Genomic DNA, 23,475 nt, shown 5'->3' on the forward strand with positions numbered 1-23,475 from the left:
CATGCTGTAACCAACTGAGCTATCCAGTGCCAGTCCACCTCATACACTTTATACAAAGACTTACCCACCCCTAAACCATGTTCCCATAACTTACAGGTGGTGAACCCGTGGGCCACATGTGGACCTTGACTTAATTTCATGCATTCCCTAACGCCTCTTGAAGCTGTCCCCATTTATTTCTTCAAATTTAATTGGATCCAACTAAGTAATCATCAGAGTACATGCATTGCGATAAATGGATTAGGTTAGTCGTGACTAATTTTAGTCCATTAATTTCAATGGTTCTACTCTGAATGTGATTTAGTTTGATGGGGAGCTCTAAATCACCTCCAACTCTTGTTCTCCATGTTAGGATCCTGTTCTAGATTCATACCATTTCTCTAAAAAAGGGGGGGTTTATTCAATTGCTAATTCCTTAAATGGGGCCATGTCTAGATTTGGCCCTGTCCCACACAGAGAAGAATCTGTTACCAATATCCTTTTCCACTACCACACTAAGGAAGGCTTAAAATGTGTAGGAAAATACATTTTCTTCCTCTTGACAAGACCCATATTGTTTTTCCAACAGCTGCCAGCTAAGCAAGTTTGTAAGCTATATCATTTTGAACTGGCTAGCCCAACATTCCTCTTATTTTTTGTTGTGAATGGGATTTTTATTTTTAAGTTGCCTTGAATTACAGTATATTTTCCCATAGAAATGCAGGTTATAATGCCTAAAGAATTAAATATACACCTTCCAACAGTTTGTCTATAGGAAACAAAAATTGTTTCCTGCATACTCATATGCTGGGGATATTCCTGCTATTTTTACTTTGTTGAAATCCAGTGTTTAAATAGGCATAAAGACCAAAACTTGTACAATGGCACTTGCAGAACTGTGGCCAGCATGTGTGTCTTGTTTTTTTTTTTTTTTTATTACATTTGTGGGAGGTAGTTTAGGCTGAGGATGAGTGACTGGGCCAAGGTCATCAGTGGTTGAGTTGGGATTTGAACCCTGGCATCTCAGGTCCTAGTTCAGCACTCTAACCACCATACCACACTGACACTCAAAAAAGTGAGTGGAGACATTCCCCCCATTTACTTGTTATGGCTCAAACTCCCATCTTCTGCTTCCCAACCCTGTGCCCTTTGCAGTGAGCCACTGGAGGCTACATATTTTGCTCCAAGTATAGAACATGGCATAGACATAGAAATCTAATTCCTCAAGCATCCCTACATCTGTGTACCCCACACATTTTTCTGTTGAAGGTGTAGGGCAGCTGCTGCTTTCTCAAATTAGAGAAAGCAAATAGGCCAACTTCGGCACAAAAAGTTTTTTAAAATGCTATTGCCAAGTATTGCAGATGTGAACTTCAATATATTTGCAATCTTTGTCTCCTTAGGTGCCTGTGTCAGTGGCCATGATGACTCCCCAGGTGATCACCCCTCAGCAAATGCAGCAAATTCTCCAGCAACAAGTTTTGTCTCCACAGCAACTTCAAGCACTTCTCCAGCAGCAGCAAGCAGTTATGTTACAGCAGGTAATGTTGGGTGCTTGTTGGAACAGTTAGCATAGCTCAGGCACATTCACAAGCATGAAGAATGTTATATGTGGCTTATGTCCTCAACAATATTTTTCTTTTTTTTCTTTTTTGGTACTTGTATGCCCCCGGCGTAAATATATGTGTAAAACACTCATCCCTCAAAGCTGCAGTAGGAAAAACTTAGTTTTTCTGCTTTAAATACTCCACATCAGGAATGGCAAGTGCAGTGTGAATAGGGAACAAATCAATATTTAAATGTTCAAGCATTTAGGCACAGTTTGAGTTGTAGTTTGTCAAAGTGTAAATAGACCTTGAGATAATCATTGCTTTAAAATTCATAACACTTTAGTTCTACCTTTAGTCATATAAGTGGAAAGCAGTTTTAAGAAATTAAATTTACCGGCATTTTTATCAGAGAGAATGTAATTTTATTTGAAAATTCTTTCAAATAAAACCTGTCTCTGTAGCGACTGGAAAGGCAGAAGTAGGTTGCTCTTCCTAAAGCCCAAAATCTGAAATGTGAGTCAAGAATCCTTTAAGCCTCTCATTCCTAGAACAAAGGCAGTGTCATTAATCACACATTATTATAGTGTGCATTATAATTTTGCCTAACTTTGGGGGCATATGCTAATTTAACATAATTATGATGAAGAAAATAATGTCTTCATTCTTAGTATGTTTAAACACTTGATATGTAGCATCATGGAAATTACAGACAAACTGTAATTTTCAAATGTCTGCAACTGTAAATCTGGCATCCTGCTGAACCAGGTGGCAGATTAATTAACTCTCCACCTTAGCATCTCTGAGGAATAGGGCATTTTGTTTGGCCTTGCAGAAACTTTTGAATATTTACAAGTGGTAGGTTTTCTACTTAAGGCTTTTTTTAAAAGTTGAATGGGTGTTGCATTTAAGTGTGATAATTTGGTGAGTTAGTTGGGCTCTGCTGTATGCTTTTTGGAATACAGATTTTCTGTGCCCTTTTTAGGATATTTTGGAATCTGCAGTGGAAAATTTCAGAGCTGCCTTGGAAAAAAATGTATGTAGATCTGTCTATTCAAACTACATTTTTATTCTGAGGTACATCCTAATGACTATCCTACCACATGCCAATCTAGAAGAGTTTAGGAGATTTATAATACATGAAACTTTGCCTTTGTTTATTAAAGTCAAAATGATTTATTCAGCAACAACTTCAAGAGTTTTACAAGAAACAGCAAGAGCAGTTACATCTTCAGCTTTTGCAACAGCAGCAGCAGCAGCAGCAACAGCAGCAGCAGCAGCAACAGCAGCAGCAGCAACAACAGCAGCAGCAACAGCAACAGCAGCAGCAACAACAACAGCAGCAGCAGCAACAGCAACAGCAGCAACAGCACCCAGGAAAGCAAGCAAAAGAGGTAGAATGTAAAAAGTTAACAGATAAATAATTGTTGGTGACCAAGTAGAGGACGAAAAGAGCTAGAGCTTCTTGTTTTGTTTTGTTTTTAAAGATCTTCTGTCTGAGAAGATGTAGAAACAGCTCAGGGCCAGTCCACATGGTCAGGGACATCTTCACACAAAGAATGCCTCGTATGGACTAAGTTCTACATAGAAACAGCCTTTTCTTCTAAGGGTGATTCCAGTAATGGCAGAAGTTCTAGGGGTGGGGAGCAAGCACTGTTGTACATGCAGAAATCGCCACCTGGTATAGGAAGCTGTATCTATGGAGATTCTGGTTTATATAATACATTATCAGTATAAAAATGAGCTTGGGGAGCATTGCATGGAAACAAAATTTAGCTTGTGAAATGGACCATGGGACAGGTGAGAAGATTTTAAAACACATGCCAAAACTCACAAATGATAAATAGTTGAAGTATTATACAGTTGTACCTCATGTTGCGTTTGCTGCGGGTTGCGAACGGCACAGGTTACGAATATGGCAAACCCAGAAGTATTTACTTCCAGGTTTCGTTGCACGCACAGAAGCGTTCTGCGCAGGTCGCAGAAGCGCGATATCGTGCTTCCGCGCATGCACGATATTGCCGCTCTGCTTGCGGACTTTTCACGGTGCAAACGGTACCCCGGAACGGATCATGTCCACAACCCGAGGTACCAGTGTACAAGCTTGAGAGCTGCATTCTTCATCAGGGAAAATAACCCATACTGAGTGCTCTGAATAATTGTTCTGCCTGAGGAAGGATTCTGTATAATTTGAACTTTTGTGTTTCCTTAAAGTAAGGGGTGCTCCAACAAAGGATAAAATCTCACCAGTTCTCTTATCTTTCTGTGGGATCAGTACAGGCATAGACATTTTTGTATTGCATGACCATTCTTGAGAGTAACTGTAATAAAAGTAGAATGGCACAACTTCTCTTGTTCATAAGCATGGGACCTGAGGAATACCATCCAGTTCTGTTGTCCCCTAATCCCATGAATATTTTTGTGATGATCTAATGAGCAAAGTCCCAGTTATTTGGCATACGTAAAGCATCATAAAGGGGACGTGGGTGGCGCTGTGGGTTAAACCACAGAGCCTAGGGCTTGCTGATCAGAAGGTCAGCGGTTCGAATCCCCGCGATGGGGTGAGCTCCCGTTGCTTGGTCCCACCTCCTGCCCACCTAGCAGTTCGAAAGCACGTCAAAAGTGCAAGTAGATAAATAGGTACCGCTCCAGCAGGAAGGTAAACGGCGTTTCCGTGCGCTGCTCTGGTTCACCAGAAGCGGCTTTGTCATGCTGTCCACTTGACCCGGAAGCTGTACGCCGGCTCCCTCGGCCAGTAAAGCGAGATGAGCGCCGCAACCCCAGAGTCGGACACGACTGGACCTAATGGTCAGGGGTCCCTTTACCTTTACCTTTAAAGCATCATAAACTGATGCAAGAACCCTTCTTTTCTTTAGGACACAGGGAAAAGATCACACAAATTTAGTCCATTATTTAGAAAAGGATAACAGGGAGGCAGGCAGAGGAGAAAAAGTGGGGGGAAACTGGTCACAGATTTTGAAGTCACAGACCTGATTAATGAACTGCTACTGTATGTTTGGAGTGGTGAGCAGAAAGTTACAGTTTGATATGCTCATAAATCAACCTGACAAGCCGGCTTCTCAGACCTAGCTTGCACTTGTCAGCAAACTGCATCAACTATAAACATAATACAAACAAAACATGTGAAGTAGTTAAATTGATCAGCAGGTATCGTAGACGTTGTCTTGTAGCTGCCCATTATGCAAACGTGCGGGAAACCATTCTGACCTCCCGAGGCTTTGTTTCTGTTTGGATTTGTGAATAGAATTTCAGACAGCCATCAACTATGGAATAGAAATTGCTCCCTTATTTCTCTCGAGGCTCCGGGCAATCCACATGACTTGCTCCATTATGCAGTCTGTTTTCCAGTGAGCGCATCAGAAGTTTCTCTTTTCCCCAAACTGAGAAAAGGAAAGGTCTTCCACAGCAGCTTGTCTTTCTCTGAAGTGTGACTACATCCTCATACCCTCCTGAGCCTGAAGAACTCCAGTTTGTCTTGTAATGCCTCACAAAATTGGAAGTTATGCTTTCCCTTATAATAGGCCGCTTCTTTGCCTTGAATATAATGCCAGGGTTTTTGTGTTTTTTGTGTGTGTTTTGTTTAATGTATTCCAGCAAGAGCTGCAAAGGAGCCAACAGGCCAGTAAAATGAAGGCTACATCCCAGTTTACTAATAGATCACTGGAGACTTCATTTATGGGCCACTGCGGATCATACTTACTCAATTGGAAAAACAAGAGTGCCTTTGAATCACAGACAGTTGTAAAGAGTTACACTTTCAGCCAAGATAAATTTGTTATCATCTATCATGAACACCCCCCCAAAAAAAAAACCCAGCTCCCCTTTAGTACAGCTGTTGCCTGCCTTCTTCTGACCCTTTGCTGAAAAATAGCATATTGTTGCCTCTCTTTTTTTTTTACTAATAACCCAATCACTTTTAATACAAACAAATCCCTTTGTTAAATAATAAAAATAATCAGATGTTGTTTCTGTAAATAACATTATTATTTAATAACAGAAACGAAAGGGGGAAATGAGCTGACACTGCCTTCCTTTACAGCCTTCATTGCAAACTTTACTCTCTGTTCCGTTTGTTTTTGGGTTTTCCGCAGCAGCAGCAGCAGCAGTTGGCAGCCCAGCAGCTTGTCTTCCAGCAACAGCTCCTCCAGATGCAACAACTTCAGCAGCAGCAACATCTGCTGAATCTTCAGCGTCAGGGACTCATTTCCATTCCACCTGGCCAGTCTGCTCTTCCTGTCCAGTCTCTGCCACAAGGTACATAAGCAACATATGACGCAACTTATTTCCAGCTCACATCTTCTTCTTGTTATTCCACCCTAGCATGACCTGTGCTCCAGATTTTCCATTCTTTGTTATTAAACCGTTTTTTCCCCCAAAACAAAAATATTTCTTTCATTTGAGTCCCCCATCTGGGTGACATTGGGGGATTTTAGGTTTTAAATCATAAGGCTTTAGGTTTTAAATCAAAAAACATTCAAGGAGGATACTGCATTTGGTGTGCCCATTTTTTCCCTGTAAAAGCTGTACTCATTATGGACAAAGAATTAGTACCCAAACCTTGCTATAAACACCACAAATTCAGAGAGCAGATTTTACTTCCTCGTTTGCCATTTGCCTGTTTGCTGGGGAACTGTGTTGTTCAATTTGTTCATGAATGATGTAGTTACAGAGGAACAGTGAGGTAGCCAATTTGCTGATGATAGCAAATTGTTCACAGTGATTTTAAAAAGGAAGGATTGTGACAAGCTCCAAAGGTGTCTCTCCAAACTGGGTGAATGGGCAGTAAAATGGCAAATGCAGTTCAGTGTAAGTGATGCACATTGGAACAAACAAATCTAAATCTAAATTTCACATATATGCCCATGGGGTCTGGATTAGTGGTATCTGACCAGGAATGAGAAATTTGGTTGTAGTGTATAGTTCAATGGAGTCGTCACCCCAATGTGCAGCAGCTGAAAAAATGGTGAATGCCTTGCTGTGGATCATTAGGAAAGGGTTTGAAATAAAACTGTCAATATAATGCCATTATATAACCACACTTGGAATATTGTGTACAGTTCTGGTCTCATTACCTCAAAAAGGATAGTGTGCAGGTGGAAATAAATTCAGAAAATGATTAAGGGATTGAAACAACTCCCTTATGAGGAAAGATTTTGGGTGTTTTAGGTTAGGGAGAAGATAAGTAAGAGGGGAACATGATAAAGGTGTATGAATTATGCATCTGTGGAGAAAGTGGATACAGAAAAGTTTTTCTTCCTCTCAAAATGCTGTAACTTGTGCACATCCAGTGAAGCTGAATGTTGGATGATTCAGGAAGAAATTACTTCCTTACATATTGCAAAGTTAAACTGTGCAGTTTGCTTCCACAAGATGACGAGTGGTGGTTGCCAACTTGGAATGGCTTTGAAAAAGGATTAGACAAATTCATGGAGGATACGGTGATCAGTGGCTACTGGGTACATTGTCTGTGTTCTCCCTCCACTATTGGAAATAAGATGGCTTGCTGGGAATCACAGATGGAGAGAGTGCTGTTGCACCCAGGTTCTGCTTATGGGCTTCCCCATTGGGCATTTGATTGACCACTATGAGACCAGAGTGCTGGACTAGATGGGCCTTTGGTCTGATCCAGCAGGCTCTCCATATCTAACTCTGAAACTTTTCATAGTCCCTGTAAGAAGGGGAAGCCCAAGAGGTATCCTCCAGATGTTGGACTACAACTCTCCTTTGCCCCAGCTAGTGTCCACCAACATCTGGAGGACACCACATTGGCAACCCCTGCCCTACACAATTTAATCAAGGAAAGTGGGCAAGCTTCAGAATGGAGGTTACACTGCCAAGACAGCTTTATGCTAAAATATTAACATGATAATTTAGGGATGCCATATTTTGAAGAGCAAAAAAGAGGACACTATGATGGCCATTCAAAGCAAATCAATGCAATCTGTGCTATTGATTTTTAGTTTGTGCTTACTCTTCTTTAATCATGTTCTTTTATGGGGTGAAAACACCTGTAAAGGGAAAGTACCACATCTGTTTATAGTAACATGTGCCCATTTAACTCAGCCTGCAATAAAAAAGACCTAGCTAGTGTGGTGTCTCTCCTTCATGAGTGCATTTCTCAGGTGGAGGTGGTGTGCAATTGCACGTGCACACAGATCTCCTGCCTTCCCGGCACTGTTCATCACTGCCACTTCCCTAAAAGGAGAGCGTCAAGGCAGCAGGAGCTGTGTGCAGTGGAGGCGCAGCAGCAGAGTCAAATCTAGTTGAACAAGTCAGCTTCATAACCCGTGGCCTGAAATTGGTTTGTTCAGCAACTAGCCATTCTTTGTTCCCATGTTTGTGCATAATGCTAAGCCAAGATTATTTGAAAGCAAAATTAAACTTCGCAGGGGTCCTCCTCCTGGTGACTGAGGGTGCAATCCCAGCATTTCGCTCAGACTGGTGGAGGTGTGTCCACATAGCACTAAACCATGCTTTATCTTTATATGAAATTCAATCATTTTATTCTAGTATTATTTTTCTGAGTATTCCTCTGCACTTCAGCAGTTCCAGGATGAAGGATTAAATGAACACACTATTTGGGTAGACTCATAGTCTGAAACTTCCTGCAAACAAGAATCCAGTGGGAAGGAACACTATATTTTCAGTGTTAATTTCCCCCCTTATAGTTCAGATGTTTAAATTCCACATGAAGATCCTTACTTAAATATTATTTTATCATACAGTGTTTTATAATTGGAGTTTAGTGTGATTCTGATGTTTTAAACGAACAGCTTCCACAGGTATCGAACAATTTAACCTACCATTATTATAAGTTGAGCACCCTGTTCTGCATTAAATTCCTGGCTTATCGAAGTGATCTTCCCAAGTAAAGAAAAATTATTTGAGCTTTTCCAAGTGCAGCAAAGAAAGAGGAGAAAAAAATCCTCTTTTGGCATGGCTCACATGCTTCTTAAACCCATTGGCAGGTTGATTGCTGGGAGAGAGAGAGAACAAGCCACCATGACCAGTGTATCTGTTTATGCTTTCCAAGGAAGCATCTTGACCCTTCAATCCTCAAGCACCTTCAGTGGGATGAACCATGCTTCAACACATAATAATAATAATAATAATAATAATAATAATAATAATAATAATTTTATTATTTGTACCCCGCCCATCTGGCTGGGTCTCCCCTGCCACTCTGGGCGGCTTCCAACAAATATTAAAATACATTAGACTATCACAGATTAAAAACTTCCCTAAACAGGGCTGCCTTAAGTTTACTTCTGCACAATTGGGCATTGGAGCACCAAACTCACGTGTAATTATTTATTTAGAGTGTTGGTGCCCTGCACCTGAACCAGAAGAGACAATCCCTGCCCACAGGCAGGCATGCATGCATATATATATATCACATCACTAGGAAAAGGAACAAGGAGGGAAGAAGAATAAAGTAAACTCAGGCATCAGTTCTTAGATAAGTAGTTCCTATAGAATGGATGGAAGAGGGATAAGCAAGGTCTACAACAGTTGAGTATATTGCCAAGCCCTAGTGAATATAGGAGCCATGACAAATGTGTAAATGAGACAGCAGGTATATCTGTTTTGGGGGATGAAACCCATTCCGTGGTTCATAGAGATTTTGTGTTTATAGAATTAATGTTAAAGTTTATAACCCCTCTCAACATATTTATAGGTTTATTTCATATATATCTGCATCTTAGTATGTAGGCTGCATACACACCATAAAATTAAAACACATGACTTCCCCCATATCATCTTGGGAACTATGGTTCGTTAAGGGTGCTGGGAAATGTGGCTCTGTGGGGATTAAAGGACAGTTCCCATAATTATTTGGGGGATGTGTGCTTTAAATTTATGTTCTGTACTCAGCCTAAGATTCCTTTGGAAAAAATGTAGCAATTAGTATGCAATGGTGGGCAAAAAAAAAAAAAAAAGTTTGTGTCTTTCTGATGCAACTAATCCTGCCAAGCTATATATGAGGGAACAGTAATAAAATTCGACAATATTTTTTGGTTGGAAAGTCATGATTAATGACATCTAATGAAATGATTAAAAGAAATCACTTTTACATTCTTTGACCTTACTTAGCACTATTGACATGAAATTAAGTATAAGTAAAAAAATTCTTCCTCCCAAAGCAATTAAAATAATAATTTCTACCTTAATAATGGATATGAAATATTTTGCCCTTGGTAATCTAGCCCAAGCTGCAAGGAACCACAGCATTTAAATTTTTCATCAAGCCTTTTTTTGGAGAGGGCCAGATTTTATTTCATTTTTTTAAAAAAGTTGATCAGATCTCTTTCATTCATAATGGCACCTACTTTGATCAAAGGGATGATGCGTATTCTGCTATACTAACTTAAGATCCTGTTCCTGTGAGCTTCTGTTAATTCCATACCTCCCACCTCCTTGTAAGGTTTATAAAGGAATGTGGCAAAGTGCTTTTAAATTGTTCCAATGTAAGTGTCTGAAAAGAATTGGTATGGAGCATTTGGAGCTGGGGCTCTTGAACCGTTGTGCTTTTCCAAATGTTTATCTTCCTTAAATTATTTGCTTATTGCAATTCGGAAATTAAGTAGGGGCAGCTAATATATGACTACATATTTGCATGAGCTATTTGCAGGATGTTAGTTGAGATTCCCTCCTGGATTTGGATCCCATGCATATCTAACATGGCTTGAGTTTATTCCCCAGAGTTACATTTTTTTTTCTGTAAAGAGCTGATAAATACTTCCATCTTTGTTGTAACCTGATATATATTTTTCTGCTTCCCCTTATGTTTTTGGTAAAGCAATGCTTTTAAATAACTTTGTGAACTTTGGGTGTATTTAGCCATGTTTTGGAATCAAGAAATTGATTCTGCAGGCAATGAACATCTCACCCAACCCAATACCTGTTTTTTCAAACAGTAGTTACCAGTTGTTGGTTGTACTTTGTTCCCTTTGATCGTTGAACAAATGCTTTGAGAGAAGGCATATTACGTAAGCTGGTGACCCTTAATTGACTGTTGGTAACCCCAAAAGGAAAAGCAGCCAAATTTACTGTGTGCCAATAAGAGGTAAAATTAAATTGTGTTTTACTATATGTTGATTGTGCTGGAAAAAACTGCATCACCTTCATTGTTGGCATTAATCCATTAATAACACTGAGCTCATTATATGAACCTCTTGCTTTGCTATATTATTGGAGCTCTCTTTCATTTTATAGCTGGCTTAAGTCCTGCTGAGATTCAGCAGTTATGGAAAGAAGTTACTGGAGTTCACAGTATGGAAGACAATGGCATTAAGCATGGAGGGCTAGACCTCACTACTAACAATTCCTCTTCTACTACCTCCTCTACCACTTCCAAAGCATCGCCACCAATAACTCATCATTCCATAGTGAATGGACAGTCATCAGTTCTAAATGCAAGACGAGACAGGTAATGAGATGTGCTTTTTCATCTGTCATGAAAGTGCTTTCTTCCTAGTTTTGCTTCACACAATGATTTCAGTATTGAGCATGATGAGTTGCTTTGAGTATGATTCGGGAAAATTGTTGATTAACCACGAAGAGAATAGTCATAAACTTCCCAGTCCCAGAGTTATGAGATTTGTTGCTGAACATTGACTACAATATTTTCCAGGTAGCACACTGTCTTATGCAGTCCCATACATTTCTACTCTGAAGTAAGTCCCACTGAGTTAAGTGGAGCTTACTCTGAGGTAAGTGCATATTAGGATCGCAGATATTAAGTGGCGAACATGGAAGGTAGATTTCACCAACTAGAATACAGCAATCTTATTTATTTTATTACAACATTTCTGTCTCTCCTTTCGTCCCTGGAGTTCAGGGCTGCATCCCTGGTTTCCAGCACACATATACCCCATTTTATCCTCACAGAAACTCTGTGGGGTAGCTTAGGCTGAGGACAAGTGAACCACCAAGCTCACCCAATGAGCTTCATGGCACATGGAATTGATACTTGATCTCCCTGAACCCTCCAATCGCTATACCACACTGGCTCTTTTTTCATGTAGGCAAGGCTTGTCTAAGAGGTATGTACAAGCTATGCTAAAAGTAATGGAAATCCTAGCATTTGGTGGATTGGTGCTAATACAGAATGGTGTGCTGTTGGTGGTAAATGGCCAGCCATTGTTCATTTCCAGACTATAAATAGTTTGTGGACATCAGGTTATATTCGGAGGCACCTACTCTGCCTAAGGAAGCATCTTCTGATAGGGGGATGCTCCTCTGAATCCAGTCCATTTCTCCAAGCCATTGAACTTAATTAACCAAAATGTCTCATTCATTTCTGTGGAATTTAAGTTACAATCTTAAGCACGCTTGCTAGGGAGTCCCACTGAACTCAGTGGGACTTTTCTTCTGATTAACCTTGCTGAGGATTGCACTGTCAGTCATAAAGAAGTTTGCGTGGCGATATCCCGACCCCTCCCGTGGTAAAATAAAGACACCGGACACAATAAGTAAGGTTAATGGGCATAAAAAGGCCACAACTTTATTGGTTACAGATGTTGAGCGGTATTGGCTTATGCATTGGATCTAACCAACTACATCTGACTCCAGCCCATTGTACTGGCGGTCCGGGAAGGGTTAACCACCGATAGGGGAGCCCTGCTGATGCACATCAACTAGGAACTCACCCTGGGGCCACCGAAAGGGGGCGTGCCTTAGGCCCTCACCTTCCACGGCTTCGGACAGGGCCACGCTTCCCGGACTCCTTTAACGGAATACCCTTCAGCATTTTGGGGGAGGTGATGGCACAACCTCCCCCCCCCCCACCTTCAGCCTTACAGAGATAATCCAATGCCTAACCATCAATCAAGCCTAAACGGCTTGCCGCCAATACCCTCACACCCGCAACCAATACTTAATAGCATCAATCATATCAGCAATCCAAACATCATTTCCAGCATTTGAGAGATATACGCCATCATTGCGGTATAGGGACGCCTCACTGAACTTTATGGCTGGATGCAAGATCACCTGTCCATTCAGGGCTATCACCCTGCATGCCACCTGGGAGCAAGAGGTAAAAGAGGCTGAGCCCAGGCCGCACACTTGCTTAAATGCAGCAAGCCACGCCCCCAGAGTGACCAGATTGGTCGCTCTGGGTAGCGCCGCGCCCGGGGTTCAGCCAATGGAGCGTGTGAATGGCTCGTGACGCCCGCAATTCCCCCTCCTTGCTAGGGGCGGAAGGGGCTTTACCAGAAATTGGAGGTCATCTTACTTGTGAGCCAACCCATCAGAGCAAAAGTGGTTACACTGAGAGATTGTTGAAGATAAGAACTACAGTGGTACCTCTGGTTACGAACGCTTTTGGTTACGTACGCTTTGGCTTACGAGCTCCGCTAACCTGGAAGTAGTTGCTCCTGGTTGCAAACTTTGCCCCAGGATGTGAGTGGAAGTCGGGTGCCAGAGATGCCATTAGCGAAAGCACGCCTCAGGATAAGAACAGTTTCAGCTAAAGAACAGACCTCCGGAACGAATTACGTTCGTAACCAGAGGTACCACTGTATTCCATAAGCAATCAAATGAGTTTTGTTTTTTTGGATGGTTTAGGAACTAAGGGAGCTGCCTTGCACAGACCATTGGTCCAACTAGCTCAGTATTGTCAGTGTTTCCCAAACATGGGTCTCCAGCTGTTTTTGGACTACAACACCCATCACTCCTAGTTAGCAGGACCAGTGGACATGGATGATGAGAATTGTAGTTAAAAAACAGCTGGAGACCCAAGTTTCCGAAACACTGGTCTACACTGAGTGGCAGTGACATTCCAGACAAAGGACATTGCCTGCCCTACCAGGGGATGCTACGGATTGAAACTGGGACCTTCTACATGCAAAGCAGATGTTCTACACTGAGCTATAGCTTCCCCCCATACACTTTTTTGCAGAGAGTGTAATTAGAATTTGTGGGTTGCATCTATCATTCTCTTTAAGCTTCCATAATATTACCTTTCATTATTTTAAAATGATAACATCCAGAGCTAATTTTCATTTTGGCATTTCAATTAAGGTTGCTAGTTGATGATACATCAAGGCAGTGGTTGATTTTTCTGGAACAGAGAGCCAAACTGCAGCATTGTGGAGGGAAAAAAGAAATTGTCACTGACAATTACCCAAGCAACTGACTTCCTCTCTCCAAAGAAACTGAATTCAGCATATAGTTGTTTGGATAAACAACATCAAGCAACTTGTGAAAACACTGCCCTGGGATAAAAACATTAGTTAAGACTGCAGACCCCACTATATTGATTTTATGAGTAAAAAATTAAAAAACAACATGCAGAAACATTTGTAAGTCTCTATTGGCCAGCTTACTTCTCAGGAAGAAATGATCCATTCTGGATTATTTATTTATTTATGTATGTATGTATGTATGTATTTAGAGGGGGGAGGAATGTTAAGTTGGGGTCATATGGCAAAATTAGCATACTGTAACATACAGTCATTTTTTCATCCTTTATTAACAGTCATCTTTGGCTCTATTCCTTCTCTAATTAGAACATCATCTATCCTTGGCAGTTGAACTATTCAGCAGAACGATTAGATTTTTCTGACTGTTCTGAGCTGAATTGACCGGTTTTGACCTGTTTGTCACTGATCATAACCTGACAGGTACTAGAAGCCTCCTACTATTATGGCCTTTGAGATGAATTTGATGCCATGTTCTTTTTCCACAGCTCATCACACGAGGAGACTGGAGCCTCTCATACTCTCTATGGCCATGGAGTTTGCAAGTGGCCTGGATGTGAAAGTATTTGTGAAGATTTTGGACAATTTTTAAAGTAAGTTGGTTTTTTTATGATGCAGTAAACAGAATTGAGTAGGTATACAGATAATGCAGTAAAACTCAACCATAAAGTTATCAGATGTTTATGGCTTATGTGCCAAAACACCAGATCAAGCCAACTGGAGAGGATAGAATTATTAGCTTTCCTTTCACATTAAATCATTTATTTGGGCTTTTTAGTGGCATGATGCTTACCTGACCCCTTTGCCAAAATGTAACCTCAGAGCATCTGTAAAGTGCCTTTTGATAAAATAATGAATGGGGGAAAATACATGCAACTGTGTGTATAGGCATGTAATCTGTAGAAAGAAATGTGCCTCTTAAGGCTGTCCTTTTGTAGCATTAACTCGCAGTCATGAGAGCACTTATTCCTGAGTGAACTCGGTGATTTCAGTATAGCTTACAAAAGGGTCATATCTCAAGTACCGATTCATGGGCTCCGAGCCAAAGTTCTTTGGAGGTTCCAGTGCACTCATGGAGCTCCAGAAGGAGCTGGCTTACCGCGAAGGTTCACTTGCAAATCTTTCCGAATGCTAACCCCATGGAAAAACATCCACTTACACAGGAGTGGGAGTGAGGAGACTGGATATGGTTAGATTTCAATTTATATGCTGCTTTTCCACAAGGAAATTACACTCAAGGTGGATTTCAGTACACAAAACAACCCAGCAGTGAAAACAACAGATGATCAAGTTTATCAATTTCAATCTGGTTTACAAAAGCGTCACAGCAAGAAGAGTCCCTGGATCAGGCATAGAACTGTATAAGCAGACCAAGAGCCTATGACCTTCACTGCAGCAACTGTCCCCACATACACATGTGTGAGAGGTTGCAGTGCTTTGTTTGTTGTTTGTTTAAAAAATCCACATTACACAGCTTCCCCATGCCACACTGAAGTCTGTTTTTACATTTCCCCTAAGTTTAAATGAGTGCCTTACCATGTGGCAAAGTGTGAAGGCTTGCCGCTACTTAGAAAGGTGAAAAATCCTCTCCATCTTCTGGCATGTTTAATTCAGAATGCAGCCAATATCTGTGCAACACTTGCAAAATTAACTGTGAAAAAGTGGGCCGTGGCACATTAAAATTAAAAAGTATCCAGTTATTACAGTGAGTATCATAAACCAAGTTTGTGGCAATTTTGTAGCATTTTCATTCTGCGAGGACTGAGAGGGGCTGAGCCCAAACGGTGTGATCTCCCATAGAAGAGAGGTGCACAGGGCTTTAGTGTACAAAGAGTCCTAATGGAACGTTATAGATAGGTTTATATAGATGAGTAACTTCACAAGCTGAGGCTCTTATGTTGTCATGGTGCAGCTAACAGGGTGAATGAACTGCTTCATGCTTCATCAACAATTAAGTTAATTAGCTGATTTGAAATTGTGCTGCTTTGTTGCCAGGATGTTGGTAGAAACATCAGAAAGGCCTGTTTACAAATGGTATAGAACCAGACTATGTAGAAACAGCAGCTTCACAACAAGGCAAAGATGTACCACATCTTTATAAGAAAACTATATTTTTTGTATCTGAATGCTTACATTGAATATATATACTCATCTATTTCAGAGTAGATTATGTTTGCTTTCCTACTTCATTTTACATTTTTTGTGAAGAATAGGTTTTAGGTGTACTTTAAAGAGTACTTTTACAGATTTTTGCCCAATTTTAGAAGAATACACTTGATCTGTACTATTTCTGTTTGTAGATTAAAGAGGCTGCTGTTTGCGTGTGAGATTTATATAAGCTGCTAGAAATTATTCCATGCAAAAATAACCTACATACTGCATATATTGTTCTAGGCATAATTGATACCAAGAGTTCTAGCCAACTTAGCTCCAGCCTTTAGCTCTCCAAGCAAAACTAATTTTTATAAATACTTCCATCCTTCCAGAGTCTAGTGATGTTAATGTGTCTCTCACTGCTTTCACAGTTGTTTTGTAGGTCCCTGGTTTTATAATGCACAGTCCCTGGAAACACTTTGAATAACAGTAATGTAGTTCTTATATATTTATCATCGTTCCCATTTTGCTAAACTGTGTGACCCATTCAAGAGAACATCCTGAATGTTCTTGGGTCAGGCCAAGAGGTTCCAGATTCTGTCCTGTAGCCTAAGCCTATCAAATGTGCTTCCCTTTCCCATATGCACCCTTCCATACCACCTGCTTGATAATGCCCCTGTAACTGGGAGCTAGGGTGATACCTGGTTTTCAACATTGCAATATATCACCAGCTAAACATCACTATATACCACGATGTCTGAAATAAATATGGAACGATGTAGAGGCAATGGCTGGCTTCATGCGTTTTTCCACATTGTGATTTTTGCATAACACACCGAAACACGCATCATGATTTGTGTTATATTGCCATGTCAAAAATTATGGACTTCAAACCAGTTTTGGACCGTATATTGCCCAGCCCTAATACACATCATGATTTGTGATATATTGCCAGGTCAAAAATTATGAAACCGATATCATGATATGGACTTAAAACTGGTTTTGGACGATACATCAATATATCACCCAGCCCTACTGGGAGCTGCATTGGGCTGCAAAGCCAGGGGGCAATTACCCACACCTCATGCACTATATACCACCCAGAAGCCATGACATTTGCTCTACACCCAGCAGAAATGCCATTTTAGACCATTGTTGTACACATCTTTTAGACATAAATACAAAGTCACAGGGATGTAAACTTCAGCTTCTTCCATTTGAAATACTGTGTTGCAGTAGTCTTAAAGTCTGAATCCCCTTGCCTTTAGCCCCCTTAGTATTCTTCTGTGCTCACACTGCAAAGCCCCATTTCAATTAAAAACCTTTTATTTCAATTCAACTTCAACTTTTAGAGCCAAAGAATGACTATTTTTTTTCCAATCCATTAACTTTATAGGGGATGACAGAACTAATGGCAGTAGTTTTCGAGACCTTGCTCTTAGTCTAATCTTTGTAAGAATGTTGTAGGTTCTGACTTGGAACAGTGTGGTACTTGTTAATAGAGCTAATGCAAGTATACTGTACTGAAATAAAATATTCATAAGGAATGCTACCCAAATCTAGTTGTGTGTCTATTTCTGCAGTATTCTTGTGACAAATTTGAAGTGGTCTCTGATATATAAGGTGAACTCTAACTTGTGTTCAGAAACCAGTTTAAGTTGATGCCTTCGTGCTTCATCTTTTTTCTTTTACAATAATAATAATAATAATAATAATAAGCTGTGCTGAGGCATTTGAGGAGGAGGATTAAGACAGAAAACACAGTGGCTTTGCTTCATTTTTTTAATAATAGAAAGGATTTGGAGTGAAGTGAAGAATAATTTACAGAATATGACTTATAGCCATGAAAGATTTTTTTATACCTCCGTTTTTGTCCCTCCAGAAGTCAGTATGTTGATGATAAATATAAATTATACTTCTCTGCGCTGAGGTGTTTAGAATTTTGAAAATTCCACCTTGCATACGATGGAAGAGATTAATGAGATTAATATTACTTGCCTGTTATCTTCAAACAAGCATAGTTGGCTTTCCACATAATGTCATATCAGACAGACACACTGCCATACAGTTCCATACTTTTGATATAATGAAGCTTGGATGTATATTCCCAGCCATGAGAAGTTTTGGGGTGATTTTCAGCCTTGATGAAGTTGTGTAAAATTAGAGTTACTCGTGTGCATCTGATCCACTGAACAAAAGCAATTCTGTAAAATTAATTCTTTCTGGCAGAGAAAAGCATCAAATTTTAAAGTCAGGTCAGAAAATATTATTGCCCAACTGCAGAGAGAACAATTATTGAGCAGAATACTGAGCAATGAAGAAAAGTGATTAAAAGACTGCCAAAAATGTTTAAGAATTTGTTTGGAATTTTACTATAAAACAGGTGTTGACAGAAGCTAACCATTTTGCCGGTTGCCAAGCAAGGAGCCCCAAAGATCACTAAAAGCATTTAATAGTAGTTCTTCATTACTGTCTTATAAATGTCAGAGCGTAATAACATATGACAAAACTTTGGTGTATTTTGTCTGCAAAACTAATTATCATTCCATTGGTCCTAAGTCAGTTTGAGTGTAGATGGATTTGACTTTTAGAGCTTTAAATCAAAAGGTTTACACTATAGCATTCCAGCCAGCAGACAAGCGTACTTTAACCTGCATGGAGCAGACGCCAGCGAAACAAAACATGATCTATCGTACAAAGACAGGCAATGTTTTCCTCTAAAGAGACAGAATTGTTAGTTTTGAGGAAAGGGAAGGGTAGAAAGAATGCTGCAGAAGAAGACAGGGCAGTTTACCAACAGGCCCCTCAAAGGGGGCAGCTCAATGCAACAGAAAGACTAATATAATTTAATTAGGTATCAAACTTCATATGCGCTTTTCTTTTAATCCAGAGAGAGAGAAAGTTTGAAATAGATTATTGCTATACCCTTACTCACATCTTGTGTAGATTAGCTTTGGCTTTGACAAGGCTGCCTGGATCCAAAATTATGACCTCAAAAAGGCATTATTTGAACTTGTCAGGATGTTGTTTCTTGGGGTGACAGTGCCATCATCCTTCAGAACGAAGACATCTGACACAATCTGCTAAATGAATAGTGACATGCATTGAATAGTGGCACACACACAAATACATTTTGTATTTAAACTCCTGTCAGTGTTTAAACATTAAAGCTCAATGCAAAATAAATCATACACTACTGATGGGCAAGTGAAACACGTTGCTAAAACCGTCTCTGATGCTTCAAGATTTAAAGGTCGACCCCAGTTTTTCTCTTCAGAAATCAGATAATTTGCAATGAATTCAAAATTCTAATGTCAAAATTCATTTAATAGTTTGTACTATTTCAGGGTAAGCTGACACATACTGTTTTATTCACTAAAACCTATGGAAGATCGGTAGACAAATGGAAGCAGGTTGTTTTTATACTTTTTTGGTTTTGGTCAGGCTCCATCAAAACATTTTCCTAATTGTTTCCTTAGAAATTTGACTGCATATTTATATTTTTCCATGTGCAAGTCTGGCAAGCCTGCACACAGATTCATGCAGTTTTGAAAGAACATCAGTCGACCACATCATTTATTCCATTTTGAAAACAAAAATCAATATACCTATAAAGTGACCCATAAATTAGAACTGGCTCACACAATGTTTGTTCAGTGCTGCCTTTCTGAAGGCACCCTTTGCATTTTTTCCTCACCTCTCTGTTTGAACTGCAGTCACAGTAAGAGGCTCATTAGGGGACATTAGGGACTGAGGCTCACCAGAATTCCAGCGCTTGCTTTGCTCTTATTAATGCATAGTAGAGTAGAATGCATTTAAATATTTCATAGGCATTCAGTAATTTGTGTGTAATCGCCTTGTTAGCAGACCAGTAGAAGTAGAACAGGTCTGTGAAATGGTGTTGGTGATTGCATGGGTAATTTACAGACCTTTGCCATCAGAAAGAGCATTATTGGGGGCTAGAATGAAGCTGTGAAAAAGAACCAGCAATAAGTCAGAGTTGGGGGGGGGGCTTAATAAAGGTTTTGTAACAAGCATCTTCAGGGGTAACAACCCACTTGGTTCTTTTTGAAGCAGCTATAATTTATGACATATGCAATATATCAAATGCATAAGATAGTATTATGGAGCATTCATATGAAAAGGGTATTTGCAACATTAGTTCCAACTTCCTGCAAGGGACATGATTAAATGATTAATGAAATGTCCCTTTGCATATGCATTTTGAAACAGCAATTAGGCACTGACTGAGAAAATCCACCAATCCTCTCATTTTTCAGTATTATCTCATTCTTGATTTATAAATCATAGAGAATTTTTGAATAGCAATATGTACCTGAGATGGTTGTAAAAAGCATAAAAGAGAATAATTTGAGTGTAAAATAGTAATAAATACATGAATTCATAATTTAATGTTAATTTCTAGCCTATTTATTTAGTCCCCTTGCATTGTGTTTATATCCAGCACTATTTCTGTACTTTGATTGGCATAATTAAGACGGGGAAATGAATAGGCCCCATTATTTTACATATCACTGGTAAACAATAGCAAGGAAAGGAGAAGGGAGATGTGGCAGAGGTATGTATGTGTTTTTCAAGTTCTCAGTAATCCACTGGAGGCTGTTCTATAAATGATCATTGAAGGGCTGCAAGCTAGCCTATAATTACAGGAAAGAAAGTGGCAGCTCTGGCATTTCATAACTATGTGTCCTCAAAGTGCTTTGTGAGTTTGTCACCAATGATAATTTAGATAGAAGCTCATTACTGAACATCACAACACTTTAAAAACCTTTCGCCTTCATACAGGAGAATAAAGGACTATTTTAATGGCAAGGTTCTTTTGTGTTCCGCTGAAAAATTCAATCAAGACGAAACCTCATTGACTATTATTGTAGTCTACAGTAGCTAGCCTAATAAAAGCAGCACAGATAAATTGAATAGGTCTCTGAGACTTGAGCACATAAATGCAAACATTTTGCTGGTTTTTAGTTCTTTAAATATACAGAGATGAATTGGAACGAAAAATCTAAACACATTTTTGCCCTGATTCAGGTAGATCACAATGTATGCAGATGTTGGTTTCTTTATGTGTGAATCATATCACTGGATTGGAAGCTTCACATGCATTTTCCATGTCTAATCCACAAGCTGGTACTCTGCATATGGAACCCTTATTTAAAAGCCAAGATCCCTGGGATTAAAGAGGCGAAGGTGGTGGTGCTGTGTTCAGTCCCCCTTCTCATATGCTTTGTATACAGGAGGCCCCAAATTCATTCTTTGGAATCTCCAGGTAGGGGTGGGAAAGCCCCACCCTGTCCGAAAATCTAGAGAGCTGCTGCCTGTCCGTGTAGTCAATGTTACACTAACCAAGGCAGTTTCACTACCCATTTTATATCCCCAAACCCACCTAGTGTGGTTTTAGCTTTTCAAATAGGGCTCTGTGTACACATCATTGGATTAGAGTCTTTTTCCAATAGTGTCTGAAGAAGTGCATTCATCAGGTATTGTTATGCTATTTCTAGTTGTCACTCCTGGGCTGTGTACAGGACAATCATTTCACAATAACAGTGGGAGTGCCTTTGTCCCCCAGAAATAGTGTGGTCATATTAGAAATGTGGGAGCCTCACTCCAGAGCAATACAGGGGGGGGGGGGTTATTTATTTCTTAATTCCTGATTTCAGCTTCTTCTCCATGTTCCATGCAATGCAACAGACTAGTGAAAATGATTGCAAGCATATTCTGGGCTACTCACATTCACTCCTAAGGGGTTCTAAGAAAGAGAAAGAGAAATGTTCTTGAATGGTGAGGTATTTCTGAGAGGGAGAGGTAGCATACTGCTCTTTTTTCTTTTTAAAGGACTACCTGTGTGAATATGTGGATAAAGACCCATCCTTTCATGTTCGTAAATCCAAGGTAAAAAACCAACCCTCTCTAAAACAAAACTGCTCCAAACATGGGAGGGGAGAGAGTATTCCTCAAAATGGGCACTGTCCAATAGGAGTCCATGACAAGTGCACCAACACTTATTCACATTGACAGTAGTGGAGCTTGTTGATCTGTTGGCTACTAGTTTCAGTATTTCCAAATCGCTGCTTGAAGCGCTACGGAAACTTGAAGAATCAGTTTGACCAGGGACCTTGCAGGATGGAAAGCCAAAGCATATAGGCTATGCTGCAAGTACAATGCCAGTTGCAAAATATATCCACCCCACTAGCAGGGTTGTACACAAATTTAGAATACTCTGAACCATGGGTAGGCAAACTAAGGCCCGGGGACCGGATCCGGCCCAATCGCCTTCTAAATCTGGCCCACTGATGGTCTGGGAATCAGTGTGTTTTTACATGAGTAGAATGTGTCCTTTTATTTAAAATGCATCTCTGGGTTATTTGTGGGGCCAGCCTGGAGTTTTTACATGAGTAGAATGTGTGCTTTTATTTAAAATGCATCTCTGGGTTATTTGTGGGGCATAGGAATCCGTTCATTCCCCCCCCCCAATGTAGTCCGGCCCCCCACAAGGTCTGGGGGATAGTGGACCGGCCCCCTGCTGAAAAAGTTTGCTCATTCCTGGAACTTTCTCATTCCCCAAAGTGGGCCTGTCAAATGCCATATTGTAATTTTTTAGAATGGAAAAGTTTGATTCTGACCAAATGCTGTGTTGTCTGCGATAAACAAGATAGAAATTAATATCGGGCTACTTCCAAACATAACAACAGTTCAGTGTTCTTTCTCATTACTAAATATAATGTTATGTTCTAAAGCAAGTCACCTACTTATTTATTTGAATAAACCAATAAGTATGCTGACAGAGGGATCAGAGCTACCAGACACACAAGAAGCAACTGAAAAATTAACACACTGCATCTGAGGAGTTCATTAACAGAAATGTGCATCTTGTAAGAAAGATGACAAGGGATGTAATGTATCCACTTTCAATTGAAACTTAAATTTAATGGAATGGGCATGATTGTGACACATGTTTGTTTTATCTGTAACTGTACAGCCTGAATTCATATTTGCCAAGGGCAAAAGGTCTCACCCCCGCCCCAGCCATCACATCCCTGAAAATTCAATCTCCATATGGATACTTTTCAAATCTGCTCTGGAGTGTTGAGGGACCCCCCAGAACACATTTAGGGGACATGTGGGGAGAGGGAGGGGCAGCCAGCCCTGTTGCACAGTCAGAAGTCTATACACCAATGGAACTGCTTTGTTAGACACTACAGAGTATCTCAAATCTCCATGTAGCTATTGTCCGTACACAACTCTAGCTTGCAGGTTCCAGTGTCTCCTCTCGAACTAATCTCTGTCCTCTGTTTGTACAAATATCTTTCAAACAGTTTTAAGGATTCAGGAATCATGTGCTTGAGTTTTCTGAGTATTGCATGCTACATTCAGTATCTATGCAAGACAGGGTACTTTTAATCCAAAAGAATGAATAAAGAAAGGTCTGTTGTAGTAACAAATACTACCCATAGCTGAGATGCTTGAGGAATTTAATTTCTGTAAATTTCTGTGTGGAGTGCTCCAATTTGAATCTCCCAGACTTATGCATGGTTTGGCCCATAAAATCCTTTGGATTTTGCACTTCCCTGAATTCTTCTCAGCTCAAATACTGCACCAAAATGCAT

The 23,475-nt window shown here is 40.1% G+C and overlaps 1 protein-coding gene across 7 annotated transcripts in view; it reads left to right on the plus strand.

Moving 5' to 3' along the window:
• The window catches only part of FOXP2 (forkhead box P2), a 334,810-nt gene that overhangs the window by 268,844 nt on the left and 42,491 nt on the right, over window positions 1–23,475 (plus strand). For 2 of the 7 annotated variants that reach the window (XM_033163376.1, XM_033163381.1), the window contains 6 exons: window positions 1,383–1,520; window positions 2,711–2,920; window positions 5,639–5,801; window positions 10,764–10,977; window positions 14,242–14,346; window positions 21,704–21,760. In XM_033163376.1, coding sequence (XP_033019267.1) covers window positions 1,383–1,520; window positions 2,711–2,920; window positions 5,639–5,801; window positions 10,764–10,977; window positions 14,242–14,346; window positions 21,704–21,760 — 887 coding nt within the window. Of the gene's footprint in view, window positions 1–1,382; window positions 1,521–2,511; window positions 2,563–2,710; window positions 2,921–5,638; window positions 5,802–10,763; window positions 10,978–14,241; window positions 14,347–21,703; window positions 21,761–23,475 lie in introns of all 7 variants that reach the window. The other 5 variants (XM_033163382.1, XM_033163377.1, XM_033163378.1 and 2 more) reach the window with 5 other exon arrangements.

This window comes from Lacerta agilis, chromosome 10, assembly GCF_009819535.1.
Source record: "Lacerta agilis isolate rLacAgi1 chromosome 10, rLacAgi1.pri, whole genome shotgun sequence".
NCBI lineage: Eukaryota > Metazoa > Chordata > Lepidosauria > Squamata > Lacertidae > Lacerta > Lacerta agilis.